Below are 18488 nucleotides of genomic sequence, written 5' to 3'. Positions count from 1 at the left end.
TTGGCTAAGGTGTATGTAAATTTCCGACTTCAACTGTATACTGTCAACGGTGGGACCTTTTATATAGACAGGTGTGTGCCTTTCCAAATCATGTCCAATCAATTGAGTTGACCACAATCCAATCAAGTTGTATTAACATCTCAAGGATGATCAATGGGGACTTTGAGTTCAATTTTGAGTCTTGTAGCAAAGGGTCTGAATACTTATGTAAATAATGCATTTCTGTTTTTTATTTTAATACATTTGTAAAAAATTCTAAAAACCTGTTTTTGCTTTGTCAATATGAGGTATTGTGTGTAGATTGATGTGGAAAGAAAAGTATTTAATCCATTTTAGAATAAGGCTGTAACGTAACAAAAGTCGAGGGTCCGAATACTTTTCGAATGTAGTGTACGTTGTAAAATGTCATTCATAGGCTAGGATGTAGCAACCTCATGATGGGTATATGGAAAGTTTAAGTATCATGTAGTAGCCTCGGCCTTTCAATTATGTTTTGAGCAGGGTGAATGGAAAATGGATGACAGTTCCAATATGCTGTAATAGAAATAAGGCCATGCGCATAAAAAAAAAATGTATTGTCCTCCCTCATCTTAAACGGAGCCGATCACCACTGTTGTTAACAATGTAACAAGGTTGAATGCAAACTGTTCACTAAAATCTTAATTGATTTTGCTTCAAATTATTTAAGTGATCACTGTGCTGTTGCCTATGTGAGGGATTGTAAAATTCCTCAACTTTCTTCACGTATCATCATGAAAAGGAATTGGAAGCAGTTTGATACTCAGGGTTTTGTACATGATGTTTTTGCCTGGAATAAAGTTGAATTCATCCCTGATGTTGAATTTGCTTTTTTTAAACTTCCATAAAGCATTCCAGGAATCATGCAACAAGAATGCCCCTTTCAAACAAAACAGAATTAAAGGCAGAGACAGCCCTTGGTTCTCAGATGAACTAGCAATCATAAGGAAACGTAATGCTTTGTGGGCTTAAGCAAGAAGGTCTGATTCAGCTGATGATTGGATGGCTTTTAAACGCCTTCGGGAATCAGGTTGTGGCTATGACCCGAAAGCTGAGAGCAGACCACTATCTCAAATCTACTGCTGATAATCCTTCAACATTTTTGAAAAGTTTAGAGTGCAAAGGAGATGCACAGCTCCCTAAACAACTGCTGGTTGACTCACAGGTGATAATTGAGAACCTTTATTATGAACTATATTTTAAATCAACATTTTCTTGATGCAGGTTATTTAAAGGTCCATATGCGCCCCCTGCGATATTACCCGACACTGCCCCCATTTCTCCTTCACCCAAATCCAGATAGCTGATGTTCTGAAAGAGCTGCAAAATCTGGACCTCTACAAAATCAGCTGGGCTACACAATCTGGACCCTCTCTTTCTAAAATGATCCGCCGCAATTGTTGCAACTCCTATTACTAGCTTGTTCAACCTCTCTTTCGTATCGTCTGAGATCCCTAAAGATTGGAAAGCTGACGCGGTCATCCCCCTCTTCAAAGGGGAAGACACTCTAGACCCAAACTGTTACAGAACTATATCTATTCTACCCTGCCTTTCTAAAGTCTTCGAAAGCCAAGTTAACAAACAGATCACCGACCATTTCGAATCCCACCGTACCTTCTCCGCTTTGCAATCTGGTTTCCGAGCTGGTCATGGGTACACCTCAGCCACGCTCAAGGTCCTAAACAATATCATAACCGCCATCGATAAAAGACAATACTGTGCAGCCTTATTCATCGACCTGGCCAAGGCTTTTGACTCTGTCAATCACCGCTTTCTTATCGGCAGACTCAACAGCCTTGGTTTCTCAAATTACTGCCTCGTCTGGTTCACCAGTGTGCCAAATCGGAGGGCCTGTTGTCCGCACCTATGGCAGTCTCTATGGAGGTGCCACAGGGTTCAATTCTCGGGCTGACTCTTTTTTTTCTGTATACATCAATGATGTCGCTCTTGCTGCTGGTGATTCTCTGATCCACCTCGACACTATTCTGTATACTTCTGGCCCATCTTTGGACACTGTGTTAACAAACCTCCAGACGAGCTTCAATGCCATACAGCACTCCTTCCGTGGCCTCCAACTGCTCTTAAGTTCAAGCAAAACTAAATGCATGCTCTTCAACCGATCGCTGCCTGCACCCGCCCGCGTGTCTAGCATCACTACTCTGTACGGTTCTGATTTAGAATATGTGGACAACTACAAATACATAGGTGTCTGGTTTAGTGTAAACTCTCCTTCCAGACTCACATTAAGCATCTCCAATCCAAAATTAAATCTAGAATCGGCTTCCTATTTCGCAACAGAGCATCCTTCACTCATGCTGCCAAACATACTCTTGTAAAACTGACTATCCTACCGATCCTTGCTTTTGGCGATGTCATTTACAAAATAGCCTTTAACACTCTACTCAGGAAATTGGATGTAGTCTATCACAGTGCCATCCGTTTTGTCACCAAAGCCCCATATACTAGCCACCACTGTGACTTGTATGCTCTCGTTGGCTGGCCCTCGCTTCATATTCGTCTCCAAACCCACTGCTGGCTCCAGGTCATCTATATGTCTTAGCTAGGTAAAGCTCTTCCTTAGCTCACTGGTCACTATAGCAACACCCACCCACAGCACGCGCTCCAGCAGGTAAATTTCACTGGTCGCCCCCAAAGCCAACTCCCCCTTTGGCCGCCTTTCCTTCCAGTTCTCTGCTGCCAATGACTGGAACGAATTGCAAAAATCACTGAAGCTGGAGACTTATATTTCCCTCACTAACTTTAAGCATCAGCTGTCAGAGCAGTTTACCGATCATTGCACCTGTACTGTACATAGCCCATCTGTAAATAGCCCATCCAACTACCTCATCCCCATGTTGTTATTTATTTTCTTTCTCCTTTGCACCCCAGTATCTCTACTTGCACATTCATCTTCTGGACATCTATCACTCCAGTGTTTATTTTCAATTTTTTTATTATTTCGCCACTATGGCCTATTTATTGCCTTACCTCCCTAATCTTACTACATTTGCACACACTGTATATAGATTTTTCTATTGTGTTATTGACTGGACGTTTGTTTATCCCATGTGTAACTCTGTGTTGTTGGCGTCGCACTGCTTTGCTTTATCTTGGCCAGGTGGCAGTTTTAAATGAGTACTTGTTCTCAACTGGCCTACCTGGTTAGATAAAGGTGAAATGAAATAAAAAAGCAAGCCTTCTCCAGGTTCTGTGTCTCGGAGCTGCAGACGTCATTGCTCCTCCTTTAGATTCATATCAACTTTATTATCCCACCAGGGAGGAATTTATTTGTTCATGTCCTTAAAAAATACATACAACATGAAAACCTAAACTACACAATAATTCATTCAAAGTGCTATAGCTACACATTTAAAGTGAAAGTGCAATATGGTGTATACTCTTGGGACCAACAGACGATCTATTATACAGCCTAATGGATGGCGGAATCAAATAGTCCCCATATCTATCTGTTTTCATTTTCTTTCGAAGAAGTTTATTTCCCTTTGTCTGGCTGCTGCTGTGACTGCATTTTGAGCGAAGGGAATGAGTAGTTGAGTGAAGGGGATGAGTATTGTCGTGTAAAATGCTTTCACGTTTCAGGAGGATGAGTTAACATGCATCTTTAACCTCACCCTAGAATGAAATATCCAAGTTGTGGAAATTAGGATTTGTCCAACCTCCTTTTGAAAGGAGGTCTTCTGAATAACTATTGGCCCACATCTAAAAAGTCTGTTCTGGAAGAGGTATTGGAGGCCTTACCTCCAGGGAAAGAATATTTTGAGTGGTATGCAATCAGGTTTCAGGTCTAGCCACAGCACTGTCATTGCAACGTTGAGGGTTTTGAATGATATTCACTGTGTTCTGGATCAGACTCTTCATTGTGTATCTGTATCGATAGACTAGTCAAAGGCGTTTGACAGTGTGGCACATACTGTCTGTCTTGGTGCAGATATTGACGTGTATTGGGATTACTGGTAATGTCTGGAGTGGTTTGTGAACAAGAATGCATTGACTTTTCCCACATTTTGTTAAAGCCTGATTATTAAATTTAGATATTTTTGGTCACTGGCCTACACACAATACCCCATATTGTCAAAGTGGAATTAACTATTATTACTATTTTTTTTTGAATAAATTAATAAACAATAAAGCTGAAATGTCCTGAGTCAATAAGTATTCAACTCCTTTGTTATGGCAAGCCTAAATAAGTTTAGGAGTAAACATTTGCTTAACAAGCAATGAATTTCAAATACAGATTCAACCATGGAGACCAGGGAGGTTTTCCAATGCCTCGCAAAGAAGGGCACCTATTGGTAGATGGGTAAAAACAAAAAAAGCAGACATTGAATATCCCTTTGAGCATGGTGAAGTTATTCATTACACTTTGGATGGTGTATCAATACACCCAGTCACTACAAAGATACAGGCGTCCTTCCTGACTTAAGTTGCGGAGAGGAAGGAAACGGAGGCCAATGGTGAATTTAAAACAGTTCCAGAGTTTAATGGCTGTGGTAGGAGAACACTGAGGATGGATCAACAACATTGTAGTTACTCCACAATACTAACCTCTTTGACGGAGTGAAAATAAATAAGCCTGTACAGAATGAAAATATGCATTGTGTTTGCAACAAGTAATACAGCTAAAAATGAGGCAAAGCAATTCACTTTTTGTCCTGAATACAACGTGTTATGTTTGGGGCAAATCCAATACAACACATTACTGAGTACCACTCTCTGTATTTTCAAGCCAGATGGTTGTGAGTCGGACACCGTAAAGATACATTTTAGGTCCCCTGTTATCTATATCAACAACATTGGGAGCCATATTGAGACAGCTGATGTTCATTTTTATGTGGATGACACTGTTCTCTATTCAAGTGGCAGCAGTTTGACTTTGGCTTTTGAAAAAGCTCTAACAGCTTTTAACATCGTTCAACAGAATCTGAACAATTTCAAGCTTGTTCTGAAATCTTCTAAAACAAAATGCTTGCTATTTTCTAATACTAACCACCCTGAAAACCATGTAATTACTACCTTGGATTGACATTCTATAGAGCAAATCAGAACGTACAAATATCAGGGAGTTTGGGTGGACGAGAAGTTGAGCTTCATCACCCATGTGGAGAACCTTGCCAGGAAACTCAAGCTGCGTATTGGGTTCTATTACCGGCACAAAGCTTGTTTTCCTATGCCGCGAGAAAATTGTTTTGTTGTACTTGGACTATGGTCATACTATTTATGTGACTCAAGACTCTAGCTCTACAATGAAGGCTCTGTTTTGTCACCAATCGGAGACGTCTAACTCATTGCGATCGCTACAGTGCTGTCAGGTGGACATCACTTGCAACATGCAGGCTCAAACACTGGTACATCCCCATTTATAAGGCCATTTTAGGAAAACTGCTTTTTTACCTAGCTCGGAATGAAAACACTACGATCTCAATCTTGCTTTATGCTAAAAGTCCCAAAAATTTGAACCAAAGCATTCGATTCCCTGAAATGGCTGAAGTGAAATGGAATTGGAATGGATCCTGGGTCGCGTTCAGGATGTTACAACGTTCCAGAATGTTGCAGATATAAATATATTGTATAGAGTTGACACGATTCCCTCTTGAGAGAGAAAGATGTATTCTTCAATCTGAATGGTATGTAAAGTTCTCTGCTGAATGTGACCCCAGTAAAGTACTCTACTGACCGACAGTCCTTCTACAGACCCTCATCCAGAGTTGTGGTGAATTCTATTTCAATTCAGTCAATTCCTGATTTGAAATGAAATTGGAATTGGTCCCAAACCTACCCACTCTGTTAAATCTGGGCCTGGAGGTCCGCCACTCTGCTGTTTTTCATCCGTCCCTTCTAATCAAGGAACTATTCAGACATGGGACACTAGGGTCGATTTCATTAGGCACCAACGCTTGTTTGTGTTCTCTGTTGGAAAACGTTTCGAAATGTTTTCTGTGGTGTGCCCCAATGAACACAACCTAGGTGAATGGCATCTCGGGCCATTCAGTGAAATGAATCAATCATTTTACTACCAGGAAGAATCTAAAACCAGCAGTACTGCAGACGTCCAAGCTGTGACTTGAGTACCAGAGTTGGGCACAATACTATTTTAAATTCAAAGAATTGAACCAAATGTGAATTGAAATGGAATTGAGTCCAACCCTGTCATTACCCCTGTACTAAAGGATCCATCACTATACCCCATAATGACAAAGCGAAAACATATTTTTAGACATTTTTTGCTAATTAAAAAAACATTGAAAACAGCAACACGTAATTTACATAAGTATTCAGACCCTTTGCTATGAGACTCGTCCTGTTTTTGCTGCTAAAGGTGCTTCAACAGAGTACTGAGTAAATGGTCTGAATACTTATGTAAACTAGGTGTTTCTGTTAAAAAAATATATAAATAATTAGCAAACATTTCAACAAAAAAAACTGTTTTTGCTTTGTTATTATGGGTATTGAGGGGAAAAGGAATGTAATTCATTTTAGAATAAGGCTGTAACGTAACAAAATGTAGAAAAAGTCAAGAGGTCTGAATCATTTCTTAATGCACTGCATATGTCACTATTTTACCCAATCCCAAATCGACCCCATGCCCCTACCCGCGGGCCCTCGCCATTACCTCACTTGGGTAGATCTGAAAGGATTAGATAAGCAATATTATAATGGCTCCTAATTTTGCCTTTTGATAGCTTAGGTGAAAATATTTACAAATTGCTGGTAGTATCTATCCAATCCTTTACAGATCTACGTGCATATGCGCATGGTGTAGGGGTGAGTGGTTGATTTAGGATTGGGCATCACTGTTATGAAATTCCTCTTCGTTTGGCGGGTAATTGGGCCTCTAGAGCAGAGACTGATGTTTGTGTCTGTCCTTCTCCCTCATAGCAAATCATGAAGGACCGGTGGATAAACGCAGGCCTAGAGGAGAATGAACTGAAACCATTCATGGAGCCAGAACAGGACATCACAGACCAGAAGAGAATAGGTACATTGACTCAAACACTCCCAATTTGCTTCCTTACCTTTCAATGTTTTTCAGATCTGAACAGGTATAGGTTTAAAGAGTGTAGGGGTGGAGCTTCTACCATATTGCTTACACCTTAGATCTGCATTAAGGAGGGGTTAGGGAGGGAATTGGGGACTGGCTTTACATCTATAAATCTATACACTGTATCGTCCTAAATGGCACCCCATTCCCTATATAATGTACAATGTTTGATACTATGTCAAAAGTAGTGCACTATGTAGGGAATAGGGACACAGTCAATGACTTTATTAAACCAGGGATGGTCATGCCTCTTCATGGAGAGTTACTGAGTATACAGGCTTTTGTTCCTGTCTAGCTCTAACACACCTGATTCAGATGGGTTGGCACATGTATTTAGAGGGAATCGCCCCTTACCCCCTGTGTTAGGGGCTAGCCTTGCATGTTGTGCCCAACGTGAGCCTGGCAGAGCTGTGTGGTTTTCAGACACACGCAGGCAGCACATGGTCTAGCACGTCACTTAGACACACACACACACACACAGTCATTAAAACACAGAGTCATTCAAAATCATGCACGGCCATGCATTAACAGAACCACACTCGGTAACACAGTCATTATTGAAATGCATGTGTGCGTGCGAACACACAAGCGCACACACAGATCCACAAGTCGATACAGTCTGGCAGGCCTGGTTCTTTACACTCGGACCCCCAGGGCTTGCCCCGTCCCCTACCTCTATCGATGGCAGCATTGATCTCACTCGGCAGTGGGAGAGAGACGAGTGTGTGTGTCAGAAAGGATGTTCCACAACCTCAACAACAAGGAGGCCCTGTTTGTTTCCCCACATTATGTACAGTTTATTCACCTTTATTTACGGTCTTCATTTTAGATTTAGATTTTGGGTTGAGTTTTGTTTGTTTCACCAGCCGTCAGTGCTCTGTCAATATGCCTCTGATGTATGCATTAGTATGTTGTTGCTGCACCTCCAATTTAGCCTTGTGGGATTAATAATGTTTATTCAATTAAATTAATAAGTTCAATGACCCCTAGTATTTTTGGTTTCCCCTTAACAAATAGGAAATGGCGATTAGATGTTCACACACTCCCAGCCTATTGGTTATTTGCTTTTTTCCTCACATATTTGTTTCTTTATTGAATAGAGGCCGTGAGAGGGAGAGACGGGAAAGTTGAGAGGGTTTGTGTCAGAAGGGTGTGGGCCGGATTCAAACACTGGTGACAGTGTTTCCTAGTCTCAGTGCAGTGGGCAGCTAGGAGGAGGTGCTCTTATTCTCCATGGACTTTAGTGTCCCAAAACCTTTTGGAATTAGTGCTGCAGGATGCACATTTCTGTTTGAAAAAGCTAGCCTTTTTTCTAACTAACTTTTCTAACTAACTGACTTCCCTGAAAAGTTGCATATCGCGGGGACTATTCGAAGCTAATGCAGTGCGCCACAGGATGTTTTTGTGCTGGTCAAGGGCAGTCAGGTCTGGAGTGAACCAAGGGCTATATCTGTTCTTAGTACTACATTTTCTGAATGGGGCATGCTTATTTAAGATGGTGAGGAAGGCACTTTTGAAGAATAACCAGGCATCCTCTACTGACGTCAATATCCTTTCAGGATACCCGGGCCAGGTCGATTAGAAAGGCCTGCTTGCAGAAGTGTTTTAGGGGGCGTTTGACAGTGATGAGGGGTGGTCGGACCCATAACGGACGCAGGCAATGAGGCAGTGATCGCTGAGATCCTGGTTGAAGACAGCAGAGGTGTATTTAGAGGGCAGATTGGTCAGGATTATATCTAAGAGGGTGCCCATGTTTACGGATTTGGGGTTGTACCTGGTTGGTTCCTTGCTAATTTGTTTGACATTGAGGGCGTCTAGCTTAGATTGTAGGGCGGCCGGGGTGTTAAGCATGTCCCAGTTTAGGTCACCTAACAGTATGAACTCTGAAGATAGATGGGGGGCAATCAATTAACATATGGTGTCCAGGGCACAGCTGGGGGCTGAGGGGGGTCTATAACAAGCGGCAACAGTGAGAGACTTATTTCTGGAGAGATGGAATTTTAAAAGTAGAAGCTCGAACTGTTTGGGCAGAGACCTGGATAGTAGGACAGAACTCTGCAGGCTATCTCTACAGTAGATTGAAACTCCGCCCCCTTTAGCAGTTCTATCTTGACGGACAATGTTGTAATTGGAGATGGAAATTTCTGAATTTTTGGTGGCCTTCCTAAGCCAGGATTCAGACACGGCTACGACATCAGGGTTTGCGGAGTGTGCTAAAGTGGTGAATAAAACAAACAAACTTCTGATGTTAACATGCATGAACCCAAGGCTTTTCCGGTTACAGAAGTCAACAAATGAGAGCGCTTAGGGACACACAGGTCCTGGGTTAACCTCTACATCACCAGAGGAATAGAGTAGGATAAGGGTACGGCTAAAGGCTATAAGAACTGGTCATCTAGTGCGTTCAGAACATAGCAGACTTCTGGGCGTGGTAGGATAGATTTAGGGCATAATGCTCAGACAAGGGCATGGTAGGGTGCGAGAACAGTGGAGGTAAACCTAGGCATTGAGTGACGATGAGAGAGGCTGCATCTCTGGAGGCGCCAGTTAAACTAGGTGCGGTCTCCGCATGCGTGTTGGGGTGGGGCAAGGGAGCTAACCGAGGCATGTAGAGAGGGACTAGGGGCTCCGCAGTAAAACAATCAGAGCTACCCTAAACAACAGTATACAAGGCAGATTGACATTAGAGGGAGGCATAAAGCAATCACAGGTGTTGATTGGGAGGGCTAAGACAACAACGGGTAAACAGCTAAGACAACAACAACGGGTAAATGGCGACGAATAGGCAGAGAGGGTCAGTTAGCTACACACGGGGCCTGAGTTCGAGGCTGGGGCCGACAAATAAACAAAATGAGTACCGTGTTAATGAACAGTCCAGTAGGCATCAGCTGTGATGCCGAGTGATCATAGTGTCCAATAAGCAGCAATGGACGAAACAGTGAGCCGCTCGACAGTCGTCACTACGCTAGGCGAGCGGTAGACACGGCGCTCAGAGAGTTAGCGGGCCGGGGCTAGTAGCTGGGTCCTCACCAACATCAACGACGCAGAGGCCGGTTGAGAGCACACCGGCCGAAATACATCAGCAGACCAGTCGTGATGGATCGGCGGGGCTCTGTGTCGACAGAGGGTCCAGGCCAATTGGCAAGAGAGGTATTGTAGTTGGTGTACTTTGTTTGCTAGCCGGGGGAATGGGCCTAGCTCGAGGCTAACTAACTGGTGCTTGCTTCTGGACAAGGGCGTTAGCCACGATAGCCACTCGGTAGCCGCTAGCTAGCTGCGATGATCCGGTGTAATGGTCCAGACCTTGCGGCAGGAATCCGGAGATGTAGTGGGGGGGGGTCCGATATGATCAGGCAGGGCTGATATTGCACTATGCAGACTGGCAGATATTATCCGGGCTAAAGTAGCTGGTGTCTGTGCTAAAGGTAAAGACTGCTAGCGGTGGCTAACAATGACTAAATAGCTAGTAGCTAATTAGCTGGCTGGCCTCTGAAGCCTAGCTTCTGATCGAGGTTCCAGTTATAAGGTCTAATGTCCTGTCCTGTCCCACTCCTGATCCCCTTCAGACATCATGGTGGAGATGGGCTACACTCAAGAGGAGGTCACTGAGTCTTTAACCAAGATGAAGTACGATGAGATCACAGCCACCTACCTGCTACTGGGCAGGAAGTCCACAGAGGTAAGGACAGACAGGGCAAGAGTGGCCCAATCCCAAATTGTCCCCCAAGCCCTGCACTGAGCGGATGCTGAGAGGATTTGACCTGTGTAATCAATCTGGTAATAGCTCCACCTTGCCCTCTGATAGGCTCGGTGGAAGTTTCACAATATTGCTTATACCAATCAAATCCTCTCTATCTCCACAAGTGTGTAGGGTTAAAGGGACGATTTGCGATTGACCCAGTACCTGGCCATAAATGACCATGTTAGAAAGCACTGGTTCTATCATGTATTGGTTCCTCGCTTTTAGCACAATTTAAGTGGTTGAAAGTATACAGGTTTGAAACCAAATGACATGCATGATATCTGAAGTGATACAGTCTGTTTGGATGATACCGTCACATGATACCGTCCCTATTTGAAATGCAATGTTAAACATATTGAGTGACTTTTCAAAAGAGCACAGATCTGTCCAAAAAATACAGTGAAACTCATCTGCAGCGTGATTTAATTGGAAACCTTTCTTCTCTCTCGAAGTTGGAGGCCAGTGACTCCAGCTCTAGCAGTAACTTGTCTCTGGCCAAGGCGCGGCCCGCCAGCGAGCACAACAACAACGACCAGTCTTCTGCCCATCTCAAGACCCAGCGGTCCATCTCCAGCACCCAGAAACAGAGACGCTACAGCGACCAGGGTGAGAGAGAGGGGGCATGGAGGGAGCAGAGGGGGCATGGAGGGAGCAGAGGGGGCATGGAGGGAGCAGAGGGGGCATGGAGGGAGCAGAGGGAGAGAGAGGGGCTGGGAGGGGGCAGGGAAGAGGGGGGAGGGAGGGAGAGAGAGGGGCTGGGAGGGAGGGAGAGAGAGAGAGGGGCTGGGAGGGAGGGAGAGAGAGAGGGGGGCTGGGAGGGAGGGAGAGAGAGAGGGGGGCTGGGAGGGAGGGAGAGAGAGAGAGGGGCTGGGAGGGAGGGAGAGAGAGAGAGGGGCTGGGAGGGAGGGAGAGAGAGAGAGAGGGGCTGGGAGGGAGGGAGAGAGAGAGAGAGAGGGGCTGGGAGGGAGGGAGAGAGAGAGAGAGAGGGGCTGGGAGGGAGGGAGAGAGAGGGGCAGGGAGGGAGGAAGATGATGTAAGTGGGACAGGAGGAAAGGAGGTAAAGAGAATATGGGATAATATAGGAAGATGGATGTGAACCTCCAATGCAGCACAGTTCCCATTCTAACTCCACACTGATCCCTGTATCTCTCCCTCCATCCATCCAGCCGGTCCGTCCATCCCCTCAGTGGGCTACCCCAAGAGGAGCCAGACCACCTCAGCCGACAACGGCGACTACAAAGAGGACGGGGGTGCTCAGACCCGGAAGTCTGGTTCGTCGGGTGGGCGCAGTGGCGGCATTGCCCCTGCCAGTCCTCTACTGGATAATGCCAACAACCCCAACCAGGCCGACATCCCCGACCACAAGAAAGGCTCCACCACACCCACCGTGAGTACAAAGAATATACACACGGAAGATACACTACACTCATTCAAAAATCATGGTCATTAATTGCTGCTACAACAGCCTCCACTCTTTTGGGAAGGCTTTCAACTAGATGTTGGAACATTGCTGTAGGGACTTCCATTCAGCCACGAGCATTAGTGATGTTGGGCGATTAGGCCTGGCTCGCAGTTGGCTATTCAGTTCATCCCAAAGGTGTGCAGGCCAGTCAAGTTCTTCCACACCAATCTCGACAAACCATTTCTGTACGGACCGTTGCGTTGTGCATGGAGGCATTGTCATGCTGAAACAGGAAAGGGCCTTCCCCAAACTGTTGCCACAAAGTTGGAAGCACTGAATCGTCTACAATGTCATTGTATGCTGTAGCGTTAATATTTACTTTCACTGGAACTAAGGGGCCTAGCTCGAACCATGAAAAACAGCTCCAGACCGTTATTCCTCCTCCACCAAACTTTACAGTTGGCACTACGCATTCGGGCAGGTAGCGTTCTCCTGGCATCCGCCAAACCCAGATTCGTATGTCGGACTGCCAGATGGTGAAGCGTGATTCATCACTCCAGAAAACACATTTCCACTGCTCCAGAGTCCAATGGCGGCGAGCTTTACACCACTCCAGCCAACGCTTGGCATTGTGCATTTTTTTGTATTTGACCCCCTTTTTCTCCCCAATTACTATTTTGTCTCATCGCTGCAACTCCCCAACAGACTCGGGTGAGGCAAAGGTCGAGTCATGCGTCCTCCGAAACATGACCCGCCGAACCGCTCTTCTTAACATCCGCCCCCGCTTAACCCGGAAGCCAGCTGCGCCAATGTGTCGGAGGAAACACTGCTCAACTGTCAACCGAAGTCCACCTGCAGGCGCCAGGCCCGCCACAAGGAGTCACTAGAACGCAATGAGCCAAGTAAAGCCCCCCCGGCCAAATCCTTTCCTAACCCGGACAACGCTGGGCCAATTGTGCGACGCCCTATGGGACACCCGGTCACGGCGGTTGTGACACAGCCTGGGATCGAACCCGGGTCTGTAATGACGCCTTAAGCACTGTGATGCAGTGCCTTAGACCGCTGCGCCACTCGGCAGGCTGTGCATGGTAGTGATCTTGGTGGTGATCTTAGGCTTGTGTGTGATTACTCGGCCATAGAAATCCATTTCATAGACAGGCAGTTTGGAACTGAGTAGTGAGTGTTGCAACTGAGGACAGATGGTTTTTACGCGCTTCAGCACTCGGCAGTCCTGTTCTGTGAGCTTGTGTGTGGGCCTACCACTTCGCGGCTGAGCGGTTGTTGCTCCTAGACGTTTCGTATACACAGTGCATTCGTAAAGTATTCAAACCCCTTGACTTTTTTCACATTTTGTTACATTACAGCCTTATTCTAAAATGGATTACATTTTTGTTTTTTTCTCACCAATCTACACACAATTACCCCATAATGACAAAGCATTTTTGCAAATGTATAAAAAAGAGAACCCTTATTTACATAAGTGTTCAGAGCCTTTGCTATGAGACTCAATTTCTCAGGTGCATCCTGTTTCCATTGATCATCCTTGAAATGTTTCTACAACTTGATTGTAATCCACCTGTGATAAATTCAATTGATTGGACATGATTTGGTAAGGCACACCTGTCAAAATAAGGTCCCAGAGTTGACAGTGCATGTCAGAGCAAAAACCAAACCATGAGGTCCAAGGAATTGTCCGTAGAGCTCCGAGACAGGATTGTTTCAAGGCACAGATCTGGGGAAGGGTACCGAAACCTTTCTACAGCATTGAAGGTCCCCAGGAACACAGTGGCCTCCATCATTCTTAAATGGAAGAAGTTTGGAACCACCATGACTCTTCCTAGAGCTGGCCGCCCGGCCAAAAAACTGAGCAATCGGGGGAGAAGGACCTTGGTCAGAGAGGTGACCAAGAACCCAGTGGTCAGTCTGACAGAACTCCAGAGTTCCTTTGTGGAGATGGGAGAACCTTCCAGAAGGACAACCATCTCTGCAGCACTTTACCAATCAGGCCTTTATGGTAGAGTGGTCAGACGGAAGCCACTCCTCAGTAAAAGGCACGACAGCTCACTTGTAGTTTGCCAAAAGGAACCTAAAGGACTCTCAGACCAAGAGAAACAAAATTCTCTGGTCTGATGAAACCAATATTTAGCTTTTTGGCCTGAATGCCTAGCGTCACATTTGGAAGAAACCTGGTACCATTTCTACGGTGAAGCATGGTGGTGGCAGCAACATGCTGTGTGGATGTTTTTCAGCGGCAGGGACTGGGAGATTAGTCAGGATCAAGGGAAAGATGAACGGAGCAAAGTACAGCGAGATCCTTGATGAAAACCTGCTCCAGAGCGCTCAGGACCTCAGACTGGGGCGAAGGTTCACCTTCCAACAGGACAACGACCCTAAGCACACAGCCAAGACAACGCAGGAGTGGCTTCGTGACAAGTCTCTAAATGTCCTTGAGTGGCCCAGCCAGAGCCCGGACATGAACCCGATCTAACATCTCTGGAGAGATCCATCCAAACTGACAGAGCTTGAGAGGATCTGCAGAGAAGAATGGGAGAAACTCCCCAAATACAGGTGTGCCAAGTTTGTAGCGTCATACCCAAGAAGACTCAAGACTGTAATCGCTGCCAAAGGTGCTTCAACAAAGTACTGAGTAAAGGGTCTGATTACTTACGTAAATGTGATATTTAAATTTTTATTTGCAAACATTTCTAAACCTGTTTTTGCCTCGTCATTATGGGGTATTGTGTGTAGATTGGTGATCATTAAAATACATTTCTATCAATGTTGGAATAAGGCTGCAATGTAACAAAATGTGAAAAAAAGTGAAGGGGTCTGAATACTTCCAAGTGCACTGTATAGTGTATACACACACAGGTTCACACACCAACCACAATTACGCAGACATTAACACACAAACATTCTCGCTCACAGGGTAGTGTTGATGTCAATGTTAGAAAAAGAGACAGAGAGAGAGAATGTTTACAGCATTTGTACTGGTCCTCATTGGTGCAGTATCTTCTCTTGTTCTTTCTTTGATTGCCTGTTATCCACTACATAATTATTCTACAGTTATGAGCTAGTGTGTTGTAGTCTGCATGACGTTCTTTCTTCTGTTTGTTCTTTCATTATTTCTGTATCTATTTCTCTGTCTGTCGCCATCTATCTCAGCTTCCTTCCTCACCCTCGATCAATTCAATTGAAGAAACTTTATTGGCACGAAAAGTGAAAGAACTGACATTGCCAAACGCACAACAGCGTAACTGGATTGTGTTCTTTGAAAACAACATTTCCTCTCTTTCTTTCTTTCACTCTCTCACCCTGATCCTCTTTCTCTCTTTTCATAACCCTCTCTCTCTCTCCCTCCAGGGTAACTCGGTGTCAGGGGGCATGACGAGGAGGAACACGTATGTGTGTAGTGACAGGAATGCCTCGGATCGCCACTCTGCTGTCATCCAGAATGGAAAAGAGAACAGGTGAGAGAAGCCAAAGCTCTGTCTGTCCTGTTGTCCCTCCTGGCCCGCTAAATACAGGCACACAGACCCAGATGCATGCATACACTCACGTTTAAAAAAAAAAAACTGGAATATTTTTTCTTTAATGAGCCGGACAAGAGGGATTTTCCAAGACACCCGAACAGGCCCTCATCCCCATCATTCGCAGGAGAAAGAGAGATTCTGCGGAAGGAGATCGGGGTGCCTTGTGAGGAACAGGCGACGAGTGGCTAATCTGCCTTTGCCATCGGTACAATTGGCCAACGTACAATCGCTCAATAATAAAATGGACGAACTAAAAGCACGTATATCCTACCACCATGGTATTAAAAATTGTAATATCTTACGTTTCACCGAGTCGTGGCTGAACGACATCATGAGTAACATACAGCTGGCGGGTTATACAATGTACCGGCAGGATAGAACAGCAGCCTCTGATAAGACAAGGGGTGGGAGTCTATGTATATTTGTAAACATCAGCTGGTGCACGATATCTAAGGAAGTCTCGATATTTTGCTCGCCTGAGGTAGAGTATCTCATGATAAGCTGTAGACCACACTATCTACCTAGAGAGTTTTCATCTATATCCTTCGTAGCTGTCTATTTACCACCACAAACCGATGCTGGCACTAAGACCGCACTCAATGAGCTGTATACCGCCATAAGCAAACAGGAAAACGCTCATCCAGGGTGGCGCTCCTATTGGCTGAGGACTTTAATGCAGGGAAACTTAGTAAATCCGTTTTACCTCATTTCTACCAGCATGTCAATTGTGCAACCAGAGGGAAAACAACTCTACACCACCTTTACTCCACACACAGACATGCGTACAAAGCTCTCCCTCGCCCTCCATTTGGCAAATATAACCATAATTATATCCTCCTGATTCCTGCTTACAAGCAAAAATTAAAGCAGGAAGCACCTGTGACTGAGCCAACAAAAACGTGGTCAGATGAAGCAGATGCTAAGCTACAGGACTGTTTTGCTATCACAGACTGGGAATATGTTCTGTGACTCTTCCGATGGCATTGAGGAGTACACCACATCAGTCACTGGCTTCGTCAATAAGTGCATTGATGACGTCACCCCCACAGTGACTGTACATACATACCCCAACCAGAAGCCATGGATTACAGGCAACATCTGCATTGAGCTAAAGGGTAGAGCTGCCGCTTTCAAGGAGCGGGACACTAACCTGGAAGCTTATAAGAAATAACGCTATACCCTCCGACAAACCATCAAACAGGCAAAGCGTCAATACAGGACTAAGATCGAAATGTACTACACCGGATCCGATGCTCGTCGGATGTAGCAGGGCTTGCAAACTATTACAGACTACGTAGAGAAGCACAGCCGAGAGCTGCCCAGTAAGACGAGCAAAATTAGTTCTCGCTTTGAGGCAAGTAACACTGAAAAATGCATTGAGAGCATCAGCTGTTCTGGATGATTGTGTGAACATGTTCTCCGCAGCCAATGTGAGTAAGACCTTTAAACAGGTCAACATTCACAAGGCTGCAGGGCCAGACGGATTACCAGGACGTGTACTCCGAGCATGCGCTGACCAACTGGCAAGTATCTTCACTGACATTTTCAATCTCTCCCTGTCTGAGTCTGTAATACCAACATTTTTTAAGCAGACCACCATAGTCCCTGTGCCGAAGAACACTGAGGTAACCTGCCTAAATGACTAATGACTCGTAGCACTCATGTCTGGAGCCATGAAGTGCTTTGAAAGGCTGGTCATTGCTCACATCAACACCAATATCCCAGAAACCCTAGACCCACTCCAATTTGCATACCACTCCAACAGATCCACAGATGATACAATCTCTATTGCACTCCACACTGCCCTTTCACACCTGGACAAAAGGAACGCCTATGTGAGAATGCTATTGATTGACTACAGCTCAGCGTTCAACACCCACAAAGTGGGTGTTGAACTTTAGTGCCCACAAAGCTCATCACTAAGCTAAGGACCCTGGAACTAAACACCTCCCTCTGCAACTGGATCCTGGACTTCCTGATGGGCTGCCCCCAGGTGGTAAGGGTAGGTAACAACACATCCGCCGCACTGATCACTCATGACTGCACGGCCAGGCACAACTCCAACACCACCATTAAGTTTGCCGGTGACGCAACAGTGGTAGGCCTGATCACTGACAACGATGAGACAGCCTGCAGGGAGGAGGTCAGAGACCTGACCGTGTGGTGCCAGGACAACAACCTCTCCCTCAACGTGATCAAGACAACGGAGATGATTGTGGACTACAGGAAAAGGAGGACTGAGCACGCCCCCATTCTCATCGACGGGGCTGTAGTGGAGCAGGTTGAGAGCTTCAAGTTCCTTGGTGTCCACATCAGCAACAAACTGACATGGTCCAAGCACACCAAGACAGTCATGAAAAGGGCGCGACAAAACCTATCCCCCCTCAGGAGACTTCAAATATTTGACATGGGTCCTCAGATCCTCAAAAGGTTTTACAGCTGCACCAGAGAGTATCCTGACGGGTTGCGTCACTGCCTGGTATGGAAACTGCTTGGCTACCGACCGCAAGGCACTACAGAGGATAGTGCGTATGGCCCAGTACATCACTGGGGCCAAGCATCCTGCTATCCAGGACCTCTATACCAGAGGAATGCCCTAAAAATTGTCAGACTCCAGCCACTCTAGTTATATACTGTTCTCTCTGCTACCGCATGGCAAGCGGTACTAGGTCCAAGAGACTTCTAAACAGCTTTTACCCCCAAGCCATAAGACGCCTGAACATCTAATCAAAT

At 45.4% G+C, this 18488-nt stretch overlaps 1 protein-coding gene across 5 annotated transcripts in view; it reads left to right on the top strand.

Annotated features, from left to right (window-relative positions):
- Window positions 1–18488, top strand: part of LOC129824889 (MAP/microtubule affinity-regulating kinase 3-like) — a 129093-nt gene that overhangs the window by 89357 nt on the left and 21248 nt on the right. For all 5 annotated transcript variants that reach the window (XM_055884438.1, XM_055884435.1, XM_055884436.1 and 2 more), the window contains 5 exons: window positions 6916–7015; window positions 10645–10757; window positions 11273–11426; window positions 11987–12207; window positions 15586–15692. In XM_055884438.1, coding sequence (XP_055740413.1) covers window positions 6916–7015; window positions 10645–10757; window positions 11273–11426; window positions 11987–12207; window positions 15586–15692 — 695 coding nt within the window. The remainder of the gene's footprint in view (window positions 1–6915; window positions 7016–10644; window positions 10758–11272; window positions 11427–11986; window positions 12208–15585; window positions 15693–18488) is intronic.

Source organism: Salvelinus fontinalis, chromosome 27 (assembly GCF_029448725.1).
Source record: "Salvelinus fontinalis isolate EN_2023a chromosome 27, ASM2944872v1, whole genome shotgun sequence".
Lineage (NCBI taxonomy): Eukaryota > Metazoa > Chordata > Actinopteri > Salmoniformes > Salmonidae > Salvelinus > Salvelinus fontinalis.
The sequence above is the reverse complement of the archived record's forward strand: the minus strand, read 5'-3'. Positions and strand labels throughout refer to the sequence as shown.